The sequence below is a fragment of the Haematobia irritans genome, chromosome 4 (assembly GCF_050003625.1).
Source record: "Haematobia irritans isolate KBUSLIRL chromosome 4, ASM5000362v1, whole genome shotgun sequence".
NCBI lineage: Eukaryota > Metazoa > Arthropoda > Insecta > Diptera > Muscidae > Haematobia > Haematobia irritans.
This window is the reverse complement of record NC_134400.1, coordinates 14926288-14954251: the sequence shown is the minus strand read 5'-3', so window position 1 is coordinate 14954251 and position 27964 is coordinate 14926288. Positions and strand designations below refer to the sequence as shown.

General features: G+C 25.4%; 1 protein-coding gene across 2 annotated transcripts; it reads right to left on the bottom strand.

Moving 5' to 3' along the window:
* Positions 1 to 37: 37 nt before the first annotated feature.
* BNIP3 (BCL2 interacting protein 3) lies at positions 38 to 27964 on the bottom strand. 2 transcript variants are annotated; one of them, XM_075304504.1, is made up of 7 exons: positions 27509 to 27964; positions 25272 to 25316; positions 4356 to 4542; positions 4192 to 4276; positions 4056 to 4129; positions 532 to 690; positions 38 to 170 (listed from the first exon to the last, which is right to left on the bottom strand). In XM_075304504.1, the coding sequence occupies exons 1-7, from the start codon at positions 27552 to 27554 to the stop codon at positions 119 to 121; spliced, it is 648 nt and encodes a 215-aa protein (XP_075160619.1). In that variant the 5' UTR covers positions 27555 to 27964; the 3' UTR covers positions 38 to 118. The 2 variants fall into 2 exon arrangements, with proteins under 2 accessions (XP_075160619.1, XP_075160620.1); XM_075304505.1 differs by lacking the exon at positions 25272 to 25316 and having other exon boundaries at positions 27509 to 27963.

Below are 27964 nucleotides of genomic sequence, written 5' to 3'. Positions count from 1 at the left end.
AAAAATGTATGAAAAAGAAGTAAATAAAATAGTAAAGTTTTATATAATATTAATCACACCTTATATGTATATATATTTCCTTTTAGAAGAAAAAAGTTTAGTAGGTAAAAAAATCACTTCAGTCGATTACCACTCGGGTGAACAAAATACCACGCTTGCTTAACCATAATCTGAAAGAAAAAGATAAGTATGAAAATTAGAGATTTGTTGGTGGAAATTCATTTGTAAAGAAACTTAATTTAATATATATATATATATATATATATATATATATATATATATATATATATATATATATATATATATATATATATATATATATATATATATATATATATATATATATATATATATATATATATATATATATATATATATATATATATATATATATATATATATATATATATATATATATATATATATATATATATATATATATATATATATATATATATATATATATATATATATATATATATATATATATATATATATTTTATTTTTTTACGCATATATTTTTTTACTTACCCTAAACCTGCTCCAAGTAATAAGGACAATACATTTGATAAAATTAGGGAATATAAAATTTCGCGAGAGAACAGTGAGTTTTTACCCAATCTGGTAAGGCGTATGGAATATCCGGCTGTCTTCTTTTTCTGATTTTGAGGATGTTCAAATTTCCAATCTCTGTAAATAGAAAACCAAAATATTAGCTATTAATAATAGCTGAAATACACAAAAAAATTTTCTGATTCAATCATAAAATTGATTGATGTTGATTGCAAAACCCAATTAATTTTTTAATTAAACTTTAAACGTAACTATTTTCAATCACTTTCTTAACTGACTTGACGTTTTTAGTTTGATTAAAAGATTGCTGCAAATAAATTTTTAATTAAAGATTAAAAAAAATCCCAATCATATTTTTAACTGACTTTGTCTTCCTAGTTTGGATTAAAAATGTTAATTATATCAATTAAGTTTTTAATTGAAAAAGTTTTCAGCTTCAATTAACTTTCTAATTGGAAATATTTTGGTGATATTTTTTTCTGTGTAGGATAATATTCTATACTTTTCAGATTTAAATAAATATATTTCAATGAAATTTCCGCTAAATTTTGTCGAGATAAGCTGACACAATCTGCGGAGGCATCAATTAGCCAAAGGCAGTGGGCGACGTTGCACAGTGTGTCCTTCCCATACATTCGACGGCCAAAAATAGAAGGAGTTGTACGAGAGTAATGAAATTTGGCACGAGTTCCTAATATAATAGAATTAAGAAAATTTCAAAGTATCGACAAAATCGGTTCAGATTTAGATATAGCTCCCATATATATCTTTCGTCCGATATGCACTTATACGGCCCTAGAAGCCAGAGTTTTACCCCAATTTGGTTAAAATTTTGCACTAGGAGTACAATGAGTAGCATAGTCTAGTGTGCCAAATTTTATTGAAATCGGTTCAGATTTAGATATAGCTCCCATATATATCTTTCGTCCGATATGAACTTATACGGCCCTAGAAGCCAGAGTTTTACCCCAATTTGGTTGAAATTTTGCACTAGGAGTACAATGAGTAGCATAGTCTAGTGTGCCAAATTTTATTGAAATCGGTTCAGATTTAGATATTGCTCCCATATATATCTTTCGTCCGATATGAACTTATACGGCCCTAGAAGCCAGAGTTTTACCCCAATTTGGTTGAAATTTTGCACTAGGAGTACAATGAGTAGCATAGTCTAGTGTGCCAAATTTTATTGAAATCGGTTCAGATTTAGATATTGCTCCCGTATATATCTTTCCCATACAAATAATATTTCAAAAATGCCATATCTTCTGTAAATTTATAACTAGAATGTTTATTTTTCGCAAAAATGCGTACAGCATCTATTAAATGGGAATGACAAAGAAGTAAAGAGCATAAACAAATGACAAAATCGATGCCACCAATGATCAATGATTGTTGTTGTAAGAAATATAGCGTTATATTTTCTAATTTTGCAAAAATAAAATGCACATCAACATAGGTTCTATTTTTAGAATGACTGCAAGAACTGCTACAATTTTAAAAGATTCTACACATTGCGTGTAATAATAAGTGACGTTATTATTCATTCAATCCCAAAGTCTTTAATAGCTCAGTGGATAGAGTTGGCGGCTGGTGTGCGAACATCTGGAGTTCGAGACCAACTCATGCTCAAGTTTTCATTATGGTATGTAAAAATTTATTTAAAAAAAAATAATAACTGATATGATTTTAATTTCAGTGTACGAGCACTTTATACACAATTATCTTACAAATATACTATTTATAGTAATAGACATGCACACAGGCAAAACAACAACAAGCTGTAACGAAAGAAAGAGTGCGCAGTTGTTGATGCACTCGTAAAATAACGCATAACTCATATTTTTTACTGTAATTTTTTGGTTTTCCATTGTTTTTATGGCCGCGGGCAAATATGGGCACAATTTTTTTTTTTTTTTTTTTTTTGAATCTGTTAGCTGAGACCCTCAGCTTTAATTTGGTATAGGACTCCATGTTTCGCACTGCTTCGCACACAACTAAAAGTTTAACGGAAAATCATAAATGTTTATTTTTTGGCCCAAAATAAAAAAAAAATAATTTGTTGTTTTTTTTTTTTTAAATTTTATTTTTTTTTTTAACTTACATAATGCTTGATGCCTATTTAAAGTGAAAAAAATTTCTGTAAGGTACACCCGGTGTATAGTTTATAAGTAACAATGTTTTAAATATGACATAGAAAACTAACCTATTTAAGACTTGTTCACATATGTCAACTTTGCGCTGCTCGGGACAGAAAACCAATGGAGATATTTGCATAAAATTTTACACACATGACCTTTGTAATATAGTTTAACCAACTGTGCAAAAATCATCAAAATCGGAGAGCAGGTCCAAAATGATTTATTGCGGCGGACACAGTGTGCGTCGCGACTTTGCTACTTCATAAGGTCCATAGTAGAGACATGACCCTTAACACTCGATTTTAAAAATGTGGTTCCTTTTTAGAATCTTTAGTTTCATGAGAGATTTAGATAGAATTTTTATTTTAAAACTATGAGTTTTAAAGATATATAACTAAAGGCGTGGCAATATATTCTTAAAATTATTGAAATCTTCTAATTTTATCGTGAAAGAAAAATGTATTTAGCCCAAAAATTAAATATCACAATAGGTAAATACCCTATTAGCCTAAGAAAATTCTGTATTTTACATTAAAGGAACGCTCTTGAAACTTATTAAATTATACATTTAAAAACAAAAAAAAATTCTATAGAAAAAAAAATCTTGAGAAATTTTTCAATAAATGTTTTTTTTTTTTCTGAGAAAATTTTCTATAGAAATAATATTTTGAGAAAATTTTCTATAGAAATAAAATTTTGAGAATATTTTCTATAGAAAAAAATCTTGAAAATTTTTTCGATAAAAAAAAATTGAGAAAATTTTCTATAGAAATAAAATTTTGAGAATATTTTCCATAGAAATAAAATTTTGAGAAAATTTTCCATAGAAATAAAATTTTGAGAAAAATTTCTAAAGAAATAAAATTTTGAGAAAAATTTCTATAGAAATAAAATCTTGAAAATTTTTTCGATAAAATTTTTTTTTGAGAAAATTTTCCATAGAAATAAAAATTTGAGAAAATTTCGCAGTAAAAATTTTCTATAGTAGTAAAATTTTGACTTAATTTTCTACAGAAATAAAAATTTAAGAAAATTGTATGTGGAAATATTCTGAAAAAATTTTCTATAAATTAAATAAAAAACTTCAAAATAAGATTTTTTAAATTTGGTAGATTTTTGGTAACATGTTCTTCAAATTTTGGTAGATTACTTTTGGCACGAGTGGCAACCGTGCTAACAATACAATTTAATAAGGTTTAATAGACCTTACCATCGGTAACTGTTACCACAACCCAAGTAATTTGATTGTGGATGACAGTCTTTAGTAGAACTTGGTACGCAATCGATATTGGAGGATACCTAAGATTAGGCCCTATTTACTTGTTATGTTTTAGATATACTTACTTAGGGGGCTGTTGATCGGGTCGGCTGTTCCATTCGTCTAACCAATCGTTATTGTCTTTTTGTGATTCACCAGTCTAAAATTAAATTAAGGAAATTAATAAAAAAAAACAAAAAGCATATTTGCAAATAACCATACCTTATTCCAATAATTAATATATACATTTTTCAGTTCCTCATCAGGGCATAATTCCGTATTTGGACTATTTGGCGGTGATTTAGGACTGTGAATTTAAAAAACACACACACAAAAACATTCCACATTAATTCCATAAAGAAATGAATATCAGTTTATATATTTACCTGTCTCTGGGTGTATCACGTCTTGAGCTGGCCAATGAAACTACACGACTCGATTGATTTGACTCACGTTGTGCCTCTCTCAATAAACGTAAATACTCTTCGCCATTGGCAAATGGCAATGGTGTTATTCTGTCAGGACTTTTAACACCGGCCATTGTAGCGGCAGTACTTAATTCTATCCAAGATTCTGTAAAGTAGACAAAATGAAAGAGACACATAAATATAAAATTGAGACAAAGAAAATATTTTCCAAAAATGTATAAAAACAACAACAGCAAAAACACTGAATTGTAAATATTTATTGAGATTTTTAAATAAATTTAACAACGATTAATGCCATTGTTGAGACATGGTATAATAGAGGCATAGGGGGCATCGACTTGTTATCAATCCTATGCCTTTAATCACAGTCATTTTCTTTCAATTTCACCATGCATGGCCTTGAATGTGAAGCAAAACTGTTTAATCTGTATTGCAGCAGAAGCAGATCTTCCCTTTCCCCGCTTGATATGAATCTAGAATTCGTTAAATGAATGTGGAAATATATGACAGAGCAGAGTGATAATTTCAAAACGAAATCCGTGAAATATTTCTGTTGACGTAATATGATATGAAGAATGAAAATTAATTGCCATAACACATTGGTGAACGCTTGCCCAATGTAATAGTCTGTTTAAAAGATGTCTATAAAAAATTGATCATTTTTTCTTTTAAAGAAGAGGAAATACAAGCCAAGACAAAGATTTAAATGTTGAGTAGAGTACACAAAGTGAATTCAAGGACCGATTTCTTAATAAATCGAATTTCTATAAAAATAAAATTTAAACAAAATTTTCTATGGGAATAAAATTTTGACAAAATTTTCCATAGAAATAAAATTTTGAAAAAATTTTCTACACAAATAAAATTTTTACAAAATTTTCTATAGAAATAAAATTTTGACAAAATTTTCTATAGAAATAAAATGCTGACAAAATTTTCTACAGAAATAAAATTTTTACACAATTTTCTATAGAAATAAAATTTTGACAAAATTTCCTATAGAAATAAAATTTTGACCAAAATTTTCTACACAAATAAAATTTTTACAAAATTTTCTATAGAAAGAACTTTTGAAAAAAAACTTTCTATAGAAACAAAATTTTTACAAAATTTTCTATAGAAATGAATTTTGAAAAAACTTTCTATAGAAATAAAATTTAAACAAAATTTTCTATAGGAATAAAATTTTGACAAAATTTTCTATAGAAATAAAATGTTGACAAAATTTTCTATAGAAATAAAATTTTGAAAAAATTTTCTACACAAATAAACTTTTTCCAACATTTTCTATAGAAATAAAATTTTGACAAAATTTTCAATAGAAATACAATTTAAACAAAATTTTCTATAGAAGAAATTTGACATTTTCTATAGTAATAAAATTTTGACAAAATTTTCAATAGAAATAAAGTTTTGGCAAAATTTTCAATAGAAATAAAATGTTGACAAAATTTTCTACACAACTAAAATTTTTACAGAATTATCTATAGAAATAAAATTTTGACAAAATTTTCAATAGAAATAAAATTTTGTCAAAGTTTATAAAATTTTGACAAAATTTTTAAAATTTTAACAAAATTTTCAAAATTTTAACAAAATTTTCAAAATTTTAACAAAATTTTCAATAGAAATAAAATTTTGAGAAAATTTTCTATAAAAATAAAATTTTGCAAAAATTTTCTATAGAAATAAAATTTTGAGAAAATTTTCTATAAAAATAAAATTTTGCAAAAATTTTCTATAGAAATGAAAATTTGCAAAAATTTTCTATTGAAATAAAATTTTGCAAAAATTTTCATTGGCAAACTTTTCTATAGAAATAAAATATTGACAAAATTTTCTATAAAAATAAAATTTTGAAAAAATTTTCTATAGAAAAAAAATTTGCAAAAATTTTCTATAGAAATACAATTTTACCAAATTTTTTTCATGAATAAAATTTTCACAAAATTTTCTATAGAAAACAAATTTTGGCAAAACACACACAAAAATTGTATCACACACTGCGATATAAAATTTTTCTATTTGGCAGTTTTTATGGTAAAATTTTCTTAAAAATTTGGTAGTTATTTTTGGCTCGGGTGGCATAACAGAACCCTTTGATCTGTTATGTTTTCTCATCCCCGTTAAATTCATGACAAAATGGAACCAAATTTTACAAGTTTATTGAACCTTCAAATCGAGATAATGGAAATGCTAATATTGTCTTAAGAATCTTTTATATCAACAAATTTAGATCATTTAAGACCACAACAAAATAAAATAAAAATAAATAAAAATGATATTTAATTTATTGAAGCACCCAAAAGTGCAATAAGAATATTTTTTGATATAGAAAAATATGCAGAAAGGAAATTTATCATTAATATGAAATAATCAAATTTTTTTTTTGTACAAGAAATTGTGAAATTTATCATTTGATAGCCAAACAGAACTAAACCCAAATAAAACCAATCATCGTCTGGTCAATGTATCACAACATATAATGCAAACAAAGAGAATACGAATACATGCACTGGTGTTTACGAATCTAATACTACGTAACTACGTACTTCATCTCAAACAATGGACGAACAAAAATACCAAACACACCGTAGCAATGTCTGCAAATTGGAAACGACATAATATTAAGTTTAAGGGTTCAATCCACCAATTCGGTAAGTTTTTAACACGAATAGGAGCCGGAGCATGGGGAAAATGTTTCATTTAAATTGTCAAAATTTGAGAGCCACGATAGTGGAATGATTTGCTAATGGGGTATCCAAATATTTTTTTTTATTTTTTTTCGGTTTTTTATTTTGCTCAAAACCAGTTAATCGGTTAAACCGCAAAAAATTGAACATGGGTTTTGACCACTCATTTGATTCTAATATAAAAATTTAATCCCATTAAGGTGCTTGTCACAATGCTTCTAAAAAATTCGGTTTGTGTAATTGAATACGGTTAACTGATTAACCAGTTTTGAACACCCTAATAACGAGATGCCAACTATACCTAACCTATCGAATCGGACATAAGAGCTAATATGCCATATTATCGGGAATATGGTTTGGAATTTGCTTTGGATCCATGGGCATGCAAAAATTTCTGCACCAAATGATTATTCCGTCCAAATGATTATTGCTAATTCATTATATGATATGGAATCGAGGTTGCCACTCGTGTCAAAAATAATCTACCAAAATTTTAAGAAAAATTTACAAAAAATCTACCAAACATAAAACAATCAACATTTATTTCTATAGAACTTTTTTTCAAAATTTTATTTCTATAGATTTTTTTTCAAAATTTTATTTCTATTGAAAATTTTTTCAAAATGTTATTTCTATAGAAAATTTTGTCACAATTTTATTTCTATAGAAATTTTTGTCAAAAGTTTATTTCTATTGAAAATTTTGTCACAATTTTATTTCTATAGAAATTTTGTCAAAATTTTATTTCTATAGAAAATTTTGTCAAAATTTTATTTCTATAGAAAATTTTGTCAAAATTTTATTTCTATAGAAAATTTTGTCAAAATTTTATTTCTATAGAAAATTTTGTCAAAATTTTATTTCTATAGAAAATTTTGTCAAAATTTTATTTCTATAGAAATTTTTTGCAAAATTTTATATTCATAGAAAATTTTGTTAAAATTTTATTTCAATAGAAAATTTTTGTCAAAATTTTATTTCTATAGAAAATTTTGTTAAAATTTTATTTCTATAGAAAATTTTTGCAAAATTTTATTTCTATAGAAAATTTTGATCAATATTTTTTTCTATAGAAAATTTTGTCAAAATTTTATTTCAATAGAAAATTTTGTCAAAATTTTAAATCTCTAGAAATTTTTGTCAAAATTTTATTTCTATAGAAAATTTTGTTAAAATTTTATATTCATAGAAAATTTTGTTAAAATTTTATTTTCATAGATAATTTTGTCAAAATTTTATTTCTATAGAAAATTTTGTCAAAATTTTATTTCTATAGAAAATTTTGTCAAAATTTTATTTCTATAGAAAATTTTGATCAAAAATTTATTTCTATAGAAAATTTTGTCAAAATTTTATTTCCATAGAAAATTTTGTTAAAATTTTATTTTCATAGAAAATTTTGTTAAAATTTTATTTTCATAGATAATTTTGTCAAAATTTTATTTCTATAGAAAATTTTGTCAAAATTTTATTTCTATAGAAAATTTTGTCAAAATTTTATTTCTATAGAAAATTTTGTCAAAATTTTATTTCTATAGAAAATTTTGTCAAAATTTTATTTCTATAGAAAATTTTGTCAAAATTTTATTTCTATAGAAAATTTTGTCAAAATTTTATTTCTATAGAAAATTTTGCCAAAATTTTATTTCTATAGAAAATTTTGCCAAAATTTTATTTCTATAGAAAATTTTGTCAAAATTTTATTTCTATAGAAAATTTTGTCAAAATTTTATTTCTATAGAAAATTTTGTTAAAATTTTATTTCTATAGAAAATTTTGTCAAAATTTTATTTCTATAGAAAATTTTGTCAAAATTTTATTTCTATAGAAAATTTTGTCAAAATTTTATTTCTATAGAAAATTTTGTCAAAATTTTATATCTCTAGAAAATTTTGTCAAAATTTTATTTCAATAGAAAATTTTGTCAAAATTTTATTTCTATAGAAAATTTTTTCAAAATTTTATTTCTATAGAAAATTTTGTCAAAATTTTATTTCTATAGAAAATTTTGTCAAAATTTTATTTCTATAGAAAATTTTGTCAAAATTTTATTTCTATAAAAAATTTTGTCAAAATTTTATATCTCTAGAAAACTTTGTCAAAATTTTATTTCTATAGAAAATTTTGTCAAAATTTTATTTCTATAAAAAATTTTGTTAAAATTTTATTTTCATAGATAATTTTATCAAAATTTTATTTCTATAGAAAATTTTGCCAAAATTTTATTTCTATAGAAAATTTTGTCAAAATTTTATTGCTATAGAAAATTTTGTCAAAATTTTATTTTTATAGAAAATTTTTTCAAAATTTTATTTTTATAGAAAATTTTGTCAAAATTTTATTTCTATAGAAAATTTTGTCCAAGTTTCATTTCCATAGAAAATTTTTTCAAAATTTTATTTCTGTAAAAAAAAATTGTCAACAATGTTTTCTATAAAAATTTATAAAGTACCTCTTAGGTATTTTTTGCAAAATCTACCAAAACATTAAGAATTCTACCAAACAGTAAAAAATCTACCATTTTTGGTAGAATTTTACCAACTGTGGCAACCGTGTATGGGATCCCAAATACGAAAGCTTTGACAAATAGAATATTTCGAAAAGGTTTCCCTCTTTATTAGAATCGAAATATCCATAATTTACTAAATTATTGTAAAGTGTATGGCAATTGCGATTTATATATATAAAAAATTATACCCTTGTATAGTTTTATTTACTTATTTTATGATAAAGATGATAAATGCATTTTAATTTAATTTAATTTAATAAAATGTGGTGAATCTATTTGTATGGATTGGATTGAATGACCTTTTTGTAAATGAATTGCACTTATTTTATTTTATAACTTCGATACCATTCAATTCAAGCTAACTGGATCAATGGACCCTTAGTTTCCAATGTAAATAACATGTTTACAATATAAAAATTAACTCTTCATTGACAAGTGGTAATACTAAGTAAATGTGCTAAATGGTACAATGCCTCCTTGTTATCGAGGACGGTTAATATTTTAACGGTTGCTGCTAATTAAAAAATAATTTGATAAACACTAATCTAAATTGGTCTTTGTTTTGGGTACTGCAACAGCAGCAATCTCGGTGTGCATTGTTTATGAATGAATGACACACGAAGTTTTTTGTATCTACGACGATTTTATTTTTACGTAGTAAAATTTTCAATAATACATGCATATATGCTATATTCAATATACGTATCTATAAGATAAATATATACGATTATATTCTTTGACGTATGAGAACGGAATTATAGATTTAAACAGGAAAAAGGAAATTACTTTGTTGTATATTAGATACATACATATAGAGAACATTTTTATTATTTTTGTTATTTTTTATATATGTTTTAAGATTGAAGAATTTTTTTATTGCAATTGACTCATGTTCATATCTTCTGCTTGAGGAAAATATTCAAAATTGTGACAATGTCAACAGTAAAATGTCTAGAGAAACAACGAAATTAAATGTGCGTCGTGAATCTTTTTTGCATTCTTATTTTCTTTAATACACAATAAAGCATATGCGTGGCATCAATATTTCTGTAATAACACTCAAAAAAAAAGTCTGGAAAAACAGCAGATTATGTTTGCAAATGAAATAATGAGAGATTTAACAGTACGATCATACTAGGCACATATTTGATAGAAATCAAAATGGAATTCGTCGCCACAGTAAAACTACACAACATTTTTGCTATATTGCATATATAACATCATAATTAGGGTGTCCAAAATCCACACCGATTACCGGATCAAAATAAATTGTATGCCCGTACAATGCACTGATTTTCAGTGAAGAAATTAGTACAAAAAATTCAAAATCTCGTTTAAAAGGGACCACCTCAATTGTTTTAAATTTTTATGTCAAAATTTAAAACAATTTCTATAGAAAATTTTGTCAATATTTTATTGCTATAGAAATTTTTTGCAAAATTATATATCTATAGAAAATTTTTGCAAAATTTTATTTCTTGTCAAAATTTTATTTCTATAGAAAATTTTGTCAAAATTGTATTTCTATAGAAAATTTTGTCAAAATTTTATTTCTATAGAAAATTTTGTCAAAATTTTATTTCTATAGAAAATTTTGTCAAAATTTTATTTCTATAGAAAATTTTGTCAAAATTTTATTTCTATAGAAAATTTTGTCAAAATTTTATTTCTATAGAAAATTTTGTCAAAATTTTATTTCTATAGAAAATTTTGTCAAAATTTTATTTCTATAGAAAATTTTGTCAAAATTTTATTTCTATAGAAAATGTTGTCAAAATTTTATTTCTATAGAAAATTTTGTCAACATTTTATTTCTATAGAAAATTTTGTCAAAATTTTATTTCTATAGAAAATTTTGTCAAAATTTTATTTCTATAGAAAATTTTGTCAAAATTTTATTTCTATAGAAAATTTTGTCAAAATTTTATTTCTATAGAAAATTTTGTCAAAATTTTATTTCTATAGAAAATTTTGTCAAAATTTTATTTCTATAGAAATTTTCTGGCAAAATTTTATTTCTATAGAAAATTTTGACAAAATTTTATTTCTATAGAAAATTTTGTCAAAATTTTATTTCTATAGAAAATTTTGTCAAAATTGTATTTCATTAGAAGATTTTTGCAAAATTTTATTTCTACAGAAAATTTTGTCAAAATTTTATTTCTATAAAAAATTTTGTTAAAATTTTATTTCTATAGAAAATTTCTGGCAAAATTTTATTTCTATAGAAAATTTTGACAAAATTTTATTTCTATAGAAAATTTTGTTAAAATTTTATTTCTATAGAAAATTTCTGGCAAAATTTTATTTCTATAGAAAATTTTGACAAAATTTTATTTCTATAGAAAATTTTGTCAAAATTTTATTTCTATAGAAAATTTTGTCAAAATTGTATTTCTATAGAAAATTTTGTCAAAATTGTATTTCTTTAGAAAATTTTTGCAAAATTTTATTTCTACAGAAAATTTTGTCAAAATTTTATTTCTATAAAAAATTTTGTCAAAATTTTATTTCTATAGAAAATTTTGTCAAAATTTTATTTCTATTGAAAATTTTTTCAAAATTGTATTTCTTTAGAAAATTTTTGGAAAATTTTATTTCTATATTAAAATTTTGTCAAATGTTATTTCTATAGAAAATCTTGTCAAAATTTTATTTGTATAGAAAATTTTAGCAAAATTTTATTTCTATAGAAAATGTTGTCAAAATTTTATTTCTATAGAAAATGTTGTCAAAATTTTATTTCTATAGAAAATTTTATCAAAATTTTATTCCTATAGAAAATTTTTTCAAAATTTTATTTCTATAGAAAATTTTGTCAAAATTTTATTTCTATAGAAAATGTTGTCAAAATTTATTTCTATAGCAAATGTTGTCAAAATTACCTCTTAGTTGGAAAGAAAACAGTAAAAATTATACAATTTTTGGTAGAATGCTACCAACTGTATCGAACCTGCACCCTATCCGTTATGTTAGGTCCACTTATGGCGATTTCGATTGGAATAAAAGGTGAAACATTCTTCAAATTGATTGCAAGATATGAAGGACCCTGTCATAGATTTTGGGTTCTGTATCCCTCACTATATTATGAGTTAACAATATCTTTGCAATGGCACTATCAATGACGAAAAAAGTAGTGTGTTACACAACAGGGTAAGATATATTTTGCGAAACGAAATCGCCCTTAGTTCAACACCTGTAGTATTGCAATGGAGGTGACATTGCAATACTACAGATGTTGAACTACTCTCTTATCAATGACAAGGGCCTCATTCTTATAGCCGAGTCCGCAAGAAACTTCACATTGCGGAAAGACAAGTTTTGAGCCACCCAGATATGTCAACAAGAACTGTGTTACCGTTATTCCACTTTAGTGGTAAATTTCCCACTTGTTTTAGTTGATGCTTTTGTGGCAATTTTTATGTTAGGCCTCCAAATGCCATACTTTTTACATTTTTATGGCACTTTTTTGGCATGTTGAGCCACTTTTTAATTAATTTTTTTTTTAGTGCAATAATGACGATCTGACGACATTTCCCTAAAGGAAATGTCTACCCTTTCCTTACACCAAAGTCATCAACTACCAATTATCCAAGTTCTATTGCATTTTTCATAGTACCATCTCGTTTTTTTTTTTAATTCAATCAACTCTTTAATTTCATTGTAAAAATTACCCCCATTGATCCCAATTTCCCTTCAGAAGACGTCTTAAATTATCTTTATCAAGTACAACTGCGTTATTCTGGTTTCTTATCATTGGGTTTCGTTACAGTAATAGCAGTGAACTTGATTGCCTTCATTGAATATTGTTGCAGTCGATTGCTAGTTGCCATTCCTAAAGAGACATTTGGTTGACATGGGATGTACTTTTGCATTTAATTGCATGCCTTTTTTTTCATATGCATGCATGAATTGCTTAAAGTAGACGACGGACGAGTGGCTACTGCTACCCACCAACACCACGTTTCATGGTCATGATATTCGCATTCAGTTTCGCGTCCTTTTGATTTTTTTACATCCACATAAATATATGTGGAACAGTTTTACAAAGAGTTGGTGCTGCTACTTCTACCGACCGGATCCCTATGAGGTTTTCTTTTACAAAAATAATACAATGACGATGATTTTTCATTTTTATTTTTGAAATACAACCTCCTCCCCATCAGATACATTTCCTTATCGCTTGCCATTTTTATTATATATATTATTTTTAAGAAAATATGGTTTGAGTTTAGCATGTGGGTACCCTATGAGCTATATTTAAAAAATATAAAAAAAAAATCATAAGTGTATATGCACTTTAACAACTTATGAAACCTGCAAGCTTCACTGCGACTTCCAAATCTGTAATAAAGTTTACTCAGTTTCTAAAGAAATAAAGTTTTGAGAACATTTTCTATAGAAATAAAATTTTCAGAAAATTTTTTACAGTAATAAAATTTTCAGAAAAATTTCTATAGAAATAAAATTTCCAGTGCAATACAGACAGCTGACGAGTGTAGTGAATCTACAGTAGCTTTAAGTATTTTTGTGTTGTCGATACTATACATACTCCTGTGGAAGCGATTCAATATCGTAATCGCGAAATATTGGGAACAAAAATATTTAACCCTGGACAGTCATCCTTCGCCAAAATGACGACGCGTAATTTCATTTTCGATTTAAAATGCATTTTGGTCGATTAGGAAATGATAAATTTAAGTTATACCAATACAACCATTTTATGAATTTTTGTGTTATACCAATTAAAAACCAATTGAATAAGGAAATAAATTCAGTTTTGGTCCTCATTTTTGCTCACGATGCAAATTATAGCGTCTTGAAATAAGCCGTAGTCAAAATCAAAGATTATAGAAGAGGAAGATGGGAGAATGGCTACTGAACACATCAAACCATTTACCACATTAGTTTAATACTCGAACCAAACGCGTATACGACATAGCATTAAAATGCAAATAAAAATAAATTAAGTGCACGAAATAAATTTCCATAAAGGGGAAAATGTAATTTATTTTGTTGTTGGCTAAAATTTAGCATTGTTTCATTAAGAAAATAAAATTTTTCATTCAAAAAATAAAAACGAAAAACAACTAAAAGATTACAAACATGTATTGAACTAACATGGTAAATGCAACATTTGGTATGACGCAAGCCAATTTCCTATCTTCCTCAAGTTTATTGTCTTTGGTCAAAATGACGAAGGACGACGTTAGTGTACAAAAAATAAGGGTGACTTTCCAGGGTTAAAAAAGACCTCGAGCTTGAAGAAACATTAATTTATAATTCTAACAAAAGGTCGACCAAAAAAAACAAATAAAAAACGAATAATTTCCAGAAAAATTTATATAGAAATAAAACTTTCAGAAAATTTTCTATAGAAATAACATTTTCTATAAAAATAAAATTTTCCATAGAAATAAAATTTTCAGAAAATTGTCTATAGAAATAAAATTTTCAGAAAATTGTCTATAGAAATAAAATTTTCAGAAAATTTTCTATAGAAATAAAATTTTCAGAAAATTTTCTATAGAAATAAAATTTTCAGAAAATTTTCTATAGAATTAAAATTTTGAGAAAATTTTCTATAGAAATAAAATTTTCAGAAAATTTTCTATAGAATTAAAATTTTGAGAAAATTTTCTATAGAAATAAAATTTTGAGAAAATTTTCTATTGAAATAAAATTTCGAGAAAATTTTCTATAGAAATAAAATTTTCAGAAAATTTGCTATAGAAATAAAATTTTCAGAAAATTTGCTATAGAAATAAAATTTTCACAAAATTTTCTTTAGAAATAAAATTTTCAGAAAATTTTCTATAGAAATGAAATTTTGAGAAAATTTTCTATAGAAATAGAATTTTGAGAAAATTTTCTATAGAAATAAAATTTCGAGAAAATTTTCTATAGAAATAAAGTTTTCAGAAAATTTTCTATAGAAAAAAAAATTTTCTGAAAATTTTCTATAAACATAAAATTTTCAGAAAATTTTCTATAGAAATAAAATTTTCGTAAATTTTCTATAGAAATAAAAGTTTCAGAAAATGTTCTTTGAAAATAATAACCACTTTAATTAATATTTTAATTAAGTGAAAAATATTTCCACTTAAAAATATAATTTGGCCTTTTGGTATTAACTCCGGATTGGCCTTGATATTTATCTTTGATTTGACCTTATATCAATATACTTTGCATAATTACTTTGTATTTTCTTAAATTATTTGTGCAAACAGACTTAATAACATACATACAGCAAATATGCTTTAAACCTAAATAAATATTTAATTGCTATAATTATTTTGTTTTCTTTAGAAATCTCAACCCTTTGCAAATGGTGATAATTTATACAAACTATTAAGAGCTCTTACTGATAATGCATATAATCAAACCACTAAGAAAATTAAATAAAAATTCCTTAAAAACAAAATAACTCATTTACATAGACATTTACTTTGACCATTACTGATAGTTGTCTGTGATACACCGCCTTAAATTGGGAAACAAACAACAGTCTCCATATAGGTGGTTGTAGTATTTAGTAAAAAGAAAATGCAGTAACGTTCTCCACTTTTAACCACACATAAGTATGAAGCTGATTAAAATTATGTACGACTTGTTGTTTTTGTTTTTTCCTACTTTGTTGATTCTTTATATTTGTCATTGAAAACCCATGGTTTGGTTTATCAGAACCAAATATGGAATTATGGAACAAACAAGCCCATTTATGTATCAGTATGTGAAATGTGAAAAAAGGGGGACCTACTAATGCGGGATCTTGTGGGCGTTTATGTTCACTGATCGTTTAATTGAAGACTACACATGCCGTTGTACAAATATGGTAGATAATTATCGTATGTATAGTCTATTTTTATTGTTTTTATCACTTATCAACAGTTGCATTGTATTACAACCATATGTTTATTGATTATTTCACAATAATGTAGCACATAGTCGCTTATCAATATCATCTCATATACCAGAAGACTTCATTATTGAGACTATATGTGGTACTGGATACAATATGCACCAAAAAAAAAAACAAAAAAACAGAAAATGTGGGGTTATATGTTAGAATTTTTTATATAAATAACATTTTGACCAAATTTTCTATAAAAATAAGATTTTGACAAAATTTTCTATAGATATAAAATTTTGTATAGAAATAAAATTATTACAATATATTCTATAGAAATAAAATGTTAACAAAACTTTCTATAGAAATAAAAGTTTGACAAAAGTTTCGAAATAAATACAATTTTGATAAAATATTTTATAGAAACAAAATTTTCTATAGAAATAAAATTTTCAGAAAATTTCCTATAGAAATAAAATTTTCAGAAAATTTTCTATAGAAATAAAATTTTCAAAAAATTTTCTATAGAAATAAAATGTTGACAAAATTTCCTATAGAAATAAAATTTTGCAAAAATTTTCTATAGAAATAAAATTAAAAAAAAAAAAACTTTTCAGAAAATTTTCTATAGAAATAAAATTTTCAGAAAATATTCTATAGAAATAAAATGTTGACAAAATATTCTATAGAAATAAAATTTTGACAACATTTTCATCAAAATTAGTTCATTTAACTTAAAGAAGGGGTCATTTCATTTTGAGTGTGTGTGTTTAGATTCAAATCTCATAAGTAAACAATAACAAACTTCCTTTCACTGAAATCATTGCCATTGTTTAGACATTCCATGTTTCCACAATTGAGACCCTAAAAGGGATCAACTTGTTTCTATATTAACTGGGGATGGGGCGAAGCTACAACAGAATTGGAATTTTACATTGAAATGCAATATGTTTGCAATGTGATTACAGGAAAAATCCTATATGAGCTTCCTCACTCATGCGCCAATAACAATGTATGTGTTTGTTTAATGTTTAAAAGCAACAAATGGTGTCAACAGACTTTTTGCCTATGTATATTCTTCGAGTCGGGCAGCGAAACCCTCCTCCCCCCGCCCCATCACTTTAATTAAATAGAGTCTTGGTAGACTACAAACTATGACGATGTGTACGTACTACGTGCCTACGTCGCCGACCTTAGATTTCTAAGCAAAAATTACTATTCCAAAGAAGAGAAGAAAAACGAAAAAATACGGCGCAATAGATTTTGCTGGGAAAAGCAAAACAAAACAAAAAACATGCCAACGACAACTCTTCACACAATAGCTCCATAGACCGGCCAAATATGAGAGGTGCTGTCGAAAATAAAATAATAATAAAAAACGAAAACAAAAACAAACTTATTTATCAACAAGCCGGTCTACAAACCTTAGCACAATAAAAACAACAAAATTCGATATACAGTGTTTGGAAAAAGTTTACGAGCACTTAAAATAACAAAACAGTAGCATATCAAGCCTTTAAGCGTTTTTCGATTAAAGACTATTTGTGGTAGGCCTACGAGGAGTTTCTTTCTTGTTTGCAAGAAATGACAATTTATCATCATAAAGCGTAGATGACACAAAGTGTTACAAGAGCTAAATGATGTCTTCCTAAATGATACAAACCAACAAAAATATTTGCGTCTGAGTTTATTTACAATTTTATTCTATAGAAAATTTTTGCAAAGTTTATTTCTATAGAAAATTTTTGCAAAGTTTATTTCTATAGAAAATTTTTGCAAAATTTAATTTCTATAGAAAATTTTTGCAAAATTTTATTTCTATAGAAAATTTTCTGAAAATGTTATTTCCATAGAAAATTTTATCAAAATTTCATTTCTATCGAAAATTTTCTGAAAATTTTATTTCAATGGAAAATTTGCTGAAAATTGTATTTCTATAGAAAATTTTTTTAAAATTTTATTTCCATTGAAAATTTTGTCAAAATTTTATTTCTATAGAAAATTTTATTTCTATAGAAGATTTTGTGAAATTTTTGAAATTTTGTGAAAATTTTATTTCTATAGAAAATTTTGTCAAAACTTTATTTACATAAAAATTTTTGTCAAAATTTTAATTTCTATAGAAAATTTTGTCAAATTTTTATTTCTATAGAAAATTTTGTCAAAATTTTTTTTCAATAGAAAATTTTGTCAAAATTTTATTTCAATAGAAAATTTTGTCAAAATTTTATTTCTATAAAAAATTTTGTCAAAATTTTATTGTTATAGAAAAAATTTTGCCAAAATTTTATTTCTATACAAAATTTTCTCAAAAACGTTGTCAAAATTTTATTTCAATACAAAATTTTGTCAAAATTTTATTTCTATAGAAAATTTTGTCAAAATTTTATTAACATACAAAATTTTAATTTCTATAGAAAATTTTGTCAAAATTTTATTTCTATAGAAAATTTTGTCAAAATTTTTTTTCAATAGAAAATTTTGTCAAAATTTTATTTCAATAGAAAATTTTGTCAAAATTTTATTTCAATAGAAAATTTTGTCAAAATTTTATTTCAATAGAAAATTTTGTCAAAATTTTATTTCTATAAAATTTTTGTCAAAATTTTATTTATATAAAAAATTTTCTCAAAAATGTTGTCAAAATTTTATTTCAATACAAAATTTTGTCAAAATTTTATTTCTATAGAAAATTTTGTCAAAATTTTATTTCTATAGAAAATTTTGTCAAAATTTTATTTCTATAGAAAATTTTGTCAAAATTTTATTTCTATGGAAAATTTTGTCAATTTTTTTTCTATTGAAAATGTTGTTAAATTTTTATTTTTAAGGAAAATTTTGTGAAGATTTTATTTCAATAGAAAATTGTATAACCTCTGGAATTTAGAATACTCAGACATTTTTGGTCATTTAAATGAGAAAACAATACCAGCTAAAGTATATTTTTTCGGATTCCACATTTTGAATATAGTGGGAAGCTGATTTTTTCTCCGATTCGCTTTATATTTGAGCCTTTTGAAATTCGAAACACAACAGGTCAATAATCTCTGCGTAAATATATATTTAATTATATAAAAGAGGTCATGTTCATATTAAAAATTGTCTATTTTGGGTCACTCCCCTATGTTCTGATATTCGGACACGCAAATCGGAAGAAAGAGAATCGTATTGCCAAATTTTATGTTTATATATCTTAGGGTTAAAATATTATCGCTAAACGAAAATTTTGCGATTTGCGATTCCGAATACCAGAACAAGGAGGACTATCTATCATAGACTCTATATAACAAATTTCCTATTTGTAAACCAATTTTGATCTTTCTGAAGCTATGTCATATTCACATATATAACCCTCGCCAACTAAAACTAGTTTTGAACACTATCTACAATGGTCGGTGTAGAATATTCGGTCTGGCCGTATCCATAAATTATTCCTGTTTCTTTCTTTCTTTCTATATTTTCTTTCGCTAGCTATACTATATTAATGAATGATTCATTTGAAACTAGCGCATATTATAAAGGTAATACGTAAACAGACAAATACATAGACCTATAGGAAAATCTATAGAACTATCAGATGTGGTAAAGTTGTAAATATGCCATTGCATGATTTCTCATAGTTGACGATGGAAATCACAATGATTGATAAATGCTGAACGTAATTTTTCAAATATTTTGAAATCTTTCATTGAAAGAGGTTTCCCTTTTACTTAATAAATCAAAAACACAAACACGTCAGAAATACCAAGATTTAATTGTTTACCTCCGTACAGGCGTATATTCTTCAAGTGATTGACGCATTGTTTCTTTATTTTTTTGTTTTGTTTTCATAGCATTTTAATTATAACATTTACTAAGTTTCCTTTAATAACCCAAGCGATGGTTATATCATAATTAAGAAATGTATGGACCTATATTCGGTGACAGGCGCAACAATACCGAATGAATGCCAGATAGTTTTAGTTACTGAATTTTCCATAGAAATAAAATTTTGACATAATTTTTTATAGAAATACAATTTTGACAAAAATTTCTATAGAAATTAAATTTTCAGAAAATTTTCTATAGAAATTAAATTTTCAAAAAATTTTCTATAGAAATTAAATTTTCAGAAATTTTTCTATAGGAATAAAATTTTCACAAAATTTTCTATAGAAATTAAATTTACATTACAGAAATAAAATATCGACAAAATTTTCTATAGAAATAAAATGTTGACAAAACTTGCTATAGAAATAAAATTTTGACAAAATTTTCTATAGAAATTAAATTTTCAGAAAATTTTCTTAGGAATAAAATTTTGACAAAATTTTCTAAAGAAATTAAATTTTCAGAAAATTTTCTATAGGAATAAAATTTTGAAAAAATTTTCTATAGAAATTAAATTTTCAGAAATTTTTCTATAGGAATACAATTTTGACAAAATTTTCTATAGAAATTAAATTTTCAGAAAATTTTCTATAACAATAAAATTTTGACAAAATTTTCTATAGAAATTAAATTTTCAGAAAATTTTCTATAACAATAAAATTTTGACAAAATTTTCTATAACAATAAAATTTTGACAAAATTTTCTATAGAAATTAAATTTACATTACAGAAATAAAATACCGACAAAATTTTCTATAGAAATAAAATTTTGACAAAACTTGCTATGGAAATAAAATTTTGACAACATTTTCTATAGAAAATAAATTTTCAGAAAATTTTCTATAGTAATAAAATTTTGACAAAATTTTCTATTGAACTACAATTTTTACAAAATAATCTATGGAAATAAAATTTTTACAAAATTTTCTATAGAAATAAAATTCTTACAAAATTTTCTATAGAAATAAAATTTTGACAAAACTTTCTATAGAAATAAAATTTTGACAAAATTTTCTATAGAAATTAAATCTACATTACAGAAATAAAATTTCGACAAAATTTTCTATAGAAATAAAATTTTGACAAATTTTTCTATAGGTATAAAGTTTTGCAAAAAATTTTCTATAGAAATCAAATTTTGACAAAATTTTCAGTAGAAATAAAATTTCGATAAAATTTTCAATAGAAATAAAATTTTGACAAATTTTTCTATAGAAATAAAGTTTTGCAAAAAATTTTCCATAGAAATGAAATTTTGCAAAAATTGTCTATAGAAAAACAATTTTGACAGCATTTTCTATAGAAATAAAATTCAGACAAAATTTTCTATATAAAAAAATTTTAACAAAATTTTCTACAGAAAAAAATTTTGACAAAATTTTCTATAGAAAAAAAAAATGGACAATTTTTTTTTATAGAAATGAAATTTTGAAAAAATTTTCTTTCAATTTTTGTGAAAGAGGAAGTAAATTGATTTTCAATGATAGTTGAACTAGTAAAAATTCATGTCAGCTACCTTGTTAGCATAATTTTGTAAGTCCTTCAAAGGCCTATTTAATTTTTCTATTCATTCCGCTTTGCCTATATCGTTAATTTTTTTCTGATACTGGACGTAACAAAAACAAGGCCAAGTAAAGCAAAATTGTAAAACGTGGAAATTAACATCAGCCATTGTAGCTTAGTAGTCTGACGTTTATTAAATACAAGGTATATGCAAACTGTAAATTATAATCACCATGGATGATCGGCATTCAGACAACAAAAGGGGGAAGTAAGTAGACGCGATACAAATCAGCTGTTCCCTTATAATCACCAAGTCGCAGCTCACAAACCGATAACCAAGACACTAATATGAGATAGTTTATAAGACCTTGAATATAGTCAGGCCTATAATAATCCCTCCAACAATAATTGAAAAAGTAATCATGTTCATTTTTTCGCTTTCTTTCTAAAAATAGTTGCAAATCCCTAGATATTCCTTGATCTCACGCACTTGTCCATTGAATTGAATTTTCTCAGAATAAGGTTTGAAATTTCCATAAACCACTACCTGTGTACAATGAAATACAGAATTTACAACATTCTTCATGGAAATTCATATTTGTTTTTATTTTAAGTTATGGAAGACTAAATAAACAAAACTAGCCACAGCAGACCCTTTTCTGACTTTGTTGTGATTGCAGGGGGCAATTCAACAAATAAACAAGACGGTGACCTCTTATTGTAGACTGTCTGTAGAGAATGTAATTGACGTGCGGCGCATCCGTTTAACGGTCGGATATAATGGGTAATAATGTCATTGACACGCACACATGTATAAAATGTCAACACATAGGTGTCAGAGTTCAAATAATTTATGGCTTTCCCGCCGACTTGTCTATTTACTTGGGTTAAGCACGTACCACAGGAAACTAAAAACAAGCACACATGTTTTTATTTGTGACGGATATTTTTAGGGTAATTTGTGTCAAAGATATACCTGTTTTCCCTCCCAAGACAGGTTTTCTTTTTTTTTTTAGGAAAAACGTATATAATTGACTTGTTTGGGGCAAAAACAAGTTTAGTAATTGATATTATTTTCATTGATTTTGTTTGTGGAAGGGAACCAAAAAACCTGAAATTTTTTCAAAATTTTATTTCTATTGAAAATTTTGTCAAATTTTCATTTCTTTACAAAATTTTCTGAAAATTTTATTTCTATAGAAAATTTTGTCAACATTTTATTTCTATAGCAAATTTTTGGAAAATTTTATTTCTATAGAAAATTTTGTCAAAATTTTATTTCTATAGAAAATTTTGTCAAAATTTTATTTCTATAGAAAAATTTTGCCAAAATTTTATTTCTATAGACAGTTTTGTCAAAATTTTATTTTTGAAGAAAGTTTTCTCAAAATTTTATTTCTATAGAAAATTTTTGCAAAATTTTATTTTTATGGGAAATTTTTGCAAAATTTTATTTCTATAGAAAATTTTTGCAAAATTTTATTTCTATAGAACATTTTTGCAAAATTTTATTTCTATAGATAAATTTTGTCAACATTTTATTTCTATAGATAAATTTTGTCAAAATTTTATTTCTATGGAATATTTTGTCAAAATTTTATTTCTATAGAAAATGTTGTCAAAATTTTATTTCTATAGAAAATTTTGTAAAAATTTGTTTCTATAAAAAATTTTGTCAAAATTTTATTTCTATAGAAAATTTTGGTAAAAATGTTATTTATATAGAAAATTTTAGTCAAAATTTTATTTCTATAGAAAATTTTGGTCAAAATTTTATTTCTATAGAAAATTTTGTCAGAATTTTATTTCTATTGAAAATTTTGTCAGAATTTTATTTCTATAGAAAATTTTGTCAGAATTTTATTTCTATAGATAGAAATAGAAATTTTTCTGAAAATTTTATTTCTATAAATAGAGATAGAAAATTTTATGAAAATTTTATTTCTATAGAAAAGTTTTTAAAAATTTTATTTCTATAGAAAATTTTCTGAAAATTTTGTCAAAATTTTATTTCTATAGAAAATTTTTCAAAATTTTATTTTATTTTGAGTACTTTTTTGAATAAATTAATTTAGAAATATACAATGTTTCGTCTATCTGCTAAATTCGTCATGATGTTTAACAGCCTCACTAGGTTTTTTTTTTTTAGTTTTTAATATGAAAAGTACAAAGACGTCATTCCACCAAAAAAAAAATATGATGAGACGACACAATAACCTATAGGCGGCATTTACAAGGGAGGAAGAAAAAAAACGACGAGAGGAACTGGGAGTCATCAAACAAAGTTTATTAACACTCGAGAAAATGGATAACAATAACAACTAAAAAATCTCGAAGCCAACTGCAGCAACTGTAAACAACAACACCATAAATCAGACACGAATACTATGAGAAATGGAAGGGATGGGGAAATAGGGCTACACGAAACTCAATGCACGTAGACCGCAAACAGATGAAATTGCGCCTAAGAGAAATATGATGGCAAACAGATGCATGCATACTTCAAAATTTTTTATACAAAACAGATTCAGATTTTTTTTAATGGGTACAGAAGGGTTTTTGTTTTGTTGAAAACAAGAATGGAATAATTTTAAATCTACATATTTTTATCTGGAAATATTTCATCTTATTTAAGGTTTCGGTGGAAATTTGATTTTTTGTGTGGAAATAATCCAAATTTCAGAATCCATTAATCCATAGGGATGTTAAATGTTTGCTATTCCGTTTGTAACACATCGAAAAATTGATTTTCGAGCTATAATATATATGTGTATTAATACTAACATATATTCTGGAAAATTTCAAAAACAGTCAACGATATTCGTCTGCCGTATTCATGGTTTTCCTGCAATCTACACAAAAAATATCAAAAAATTGATAATACCAAACACCGCCACCAATTAAAAGAAATGTTTTACATTCATTTTTTCTGTGTAGGCTCAATATTAACCAATTCTCCACCACATCCCATCTATAGTAAAAATGGTCTGATGTTGATGTAATCCATTAGTATTTCATCAAAGAAATGTCTTGATAGAGATCCAAAATGGTAAGTTTCTAAGATCCGTTTCAGCTTTCCACTGGGCACTATTTTAACGAAATCACTAAAATCGGTAAGCCCGAAATCTCACCTAGAGGAGTCTTTTTAGGCCTTTCTTCGGAATATCCGCAATAAATTGAATATTATTATACCAAAAACTCGCCAGATCAAATATAATTATCAATCTTTTTTATTGCAATAATAATAATGATTTAATTTATAGATATAGTTAGCAACAAGGATAAGTATCTCAAAATTTTTGGGACATGTTAGTTCGTTATATTATGACTTTGCTTTTACTGAAAAATCTACAAAACTACACTAGGACACCATTGACAAAGTTTTTACTCTAAACATAGTAAAATAGCCTTAGAAATGAATGACAAAGAAAACCAAAACTAAAACTCACCTTGAAGTTTGCTGCTAGAAGTGATACTCCTTAAAAAGTTTTTTCCTAAAGTGAAGGAGGAGAGGGTAATGTAAATGACTCCATTAAAAAAATGAAAAATATGCTAATGGTGGAAATAAAGAAAATTAAAAGTGAGAAAAATCTAAAGTGGGGGTGGGGCCGAGAATATCATACATCCGTTTGCAATCGAGAATAGGGCTTTCCAATGCCCCAAAAATATGGTCATATAATAGTACCCATATGCAAAAATGTTATAAAAAACTTCAAGCCTAATTTTACAATTGAAATTCCTAAACAACAAATTGTTTTACATATGTCAACAAATTGTTTTACATATGGACATAAGCCTATACTCATGAGTTAAACAATTCAGCTTCAACTGTAGGGGTTTTCCCCGCAAAACATGTTTATTTAAATTTAAGACATTTATTTTTTTATCTTTAGATTTAAACCACCTTCGAAACAAAATAACGCCTTGTCTTAAATTCAAAGATCACCTTCAAAGATCTTCCTTTTTGCCACAGCCTATTTTTTTACACACACCATTATTGCTACCCTAATTAGCTTCTTGAAAATACAAAGAAAATTTGTTTTTGTCATGGTCAAAACCTTCAACACTTGCCGCTTGCTCATCTTTGTTGTTGGAGGAAAAAAGAAGAGAAACGGTTTAATCAAAATTTTGAACAAAGAAAATAACTCGAATTTCTTTGTTCGATGCCATATTGTGACGCCAGAACCAATAAAACACTGCCATCCAAACACTGGAGACATGTAGAAGACAACTCATTGTCAGAAGCAGAAAAAAAGGAAAACTTCCAATATCTATCCAGAAAAAAGTGAAATATAAACAAAACTAAAATCCACAACAAACGCTTGTTGCTATTTTTAGATACATATATACTCTGCGCTTGGATAACAAAGAATATGATAATAGCTGAACACCAACGCGCATACCCAATATCATGGTTGAGACTAGGAAGGAGAGAGGATTTTTTTTTCAACGAAATATTTAGCTGTAGACCACAAAATAGATATACTTGTACCTCAAAAGCGCGCTTTGGTGTAAATATGAAATATACAGAAATCCACACCATTGATAGCTAGCTAGACACTACATGTTAAGCTCTATTAACTTTAGTAATATAGCTTTACGCTTTATCAACAGATTGTTTTGCCACATTTTCTATATGTACCTATAACTTGCATGTCAAAAAATAATATAAAAGAGGAGGGTAGAGCTATGTATGGTATTTAGTAGAATGGCCTACGTGTCTGGGTTAACGTACCAATGCAGTTTCTGAATCTACCCTTATTTGTAGAATTGAAGGGGGATGGTTTTTAACCTGTTAACTAGCAATTGAAAGATACCATTTACACTGAAATAAATACAATGCTTTTTGTAGTGTAAAAAATCTTCAAGTAAGTTAATTTTCTAGAAAGGGTCCCTTTTTAAAAAACATACACATTGAATATGGACTCTGCTATGTTAAATGAAACATTTTATTGGGGGTTTCAAATATTTGCGTAAACTTCCAGTATGGAATATAAACGCTTATTGGAAACAGATGGTTAGGTTAGCTAGTTATGGAGTATCCTCGCTTTCGGAAACACAGATCAACTTTAGCTCAAGCTGTTAAAAAAAAAGAAATACAATATTAGGGTAAGAGATGGTATTTTAAGGAGAGTGTGTAACAAAAAAATTGTCGGAAAAGCCTAGTTTTCGAGATACCGATACCGAAATAGGCCTTTCCTATTCAGAGGTACATGATTTGTTTTAAAGCTTTTGGAAGATTCATATTCATCGACGACATCCCTAATGACTTTATCATAGAATATAATCTATTGGCTTTATTATTGGGAATCTCATATTTCCCACTTTACAGATTTCAATTCTAATTAATACTGTTATTTCATCACATCAAAGTCATTTTATGAAAATAAGTTCATAAAATTTAAATTAATTTTAAATTTTGTTGGGGTTGTATCTACCCCAATATTGCTAACAAATCAGTTTCTTCATTCATACGAATTGGCAACACTATCGCTTTTAATCGTCCCCCATTGTAAACAAAACCAGCTGCGCTGTCATATACATATGTGTGTGTGAGAAACAAAGCGAAAAAGTGGAAATACCAAAAAAGTCCAAAACAAAACGAATATGGCTGACTTTCCTTAGGCAAAAACACAGATTTACAAGTTTTTTACAAGATATTTCATGCTCTTCGTGCAAAACTTACCGCCCAGCAAATCTTCACTCAACATTTTTGGTGGTGTTGAAGCCATTTTTTTATTATGAGTCTGAAGAAACTTTATTCAAAATCGGTTTAATTCGGTTTTAATTTTTAACTCTTTTAAACTTTTGAGCCGAGTCGAAAATCTCAGTATAAAGGCCTGGAATCCACGAAATACGAACAAAGTAAATTGCGTATTTATTTTGCCGTCTGCTGTGTTTTATTCGTATTGCACTCTATACTCTATATTTCCGTTTTGAAATCTATTTACTATTTAAAATACTTCCGGTTAGTGCGTTAAATTGTCTCACTTCTATTTAAACAAAAATACTTTCATATTATTATTATTAAGATCTTTTATATTGTTTTGGTGTTTTTTCTATTTTAATATTTTCTTTTTATAATGCGCAAAAACTCCACATCAGCACTTCACCGTTCAAAAGTTGTTTCTTGTCTGATACA

Bases quoted from the DNA above. Each gene is read 5' to 3' on its own strand.
- BNIP3 (XM_075304504.1), bottom strand. From the start codon at position 27,554: ATGGCTTCAACACCACCAAAAATGTTGAGTGAAGATTTGCTGGGCG. The intron at 691-4,055 runs GTAAGTATATCT...TTCTATTTACAG, and splicing joins CCCGATCAACAGCCCCCTAA to AGATTGGAAATTTGAACATC. The intron at 171-531 runs GTAAGTAAAAAA...TTTTTCTTTCAG, and splicing joins TTACTTGGAGCAGGTTTAGG to ATTATGGTTAAGCAAGCGTG.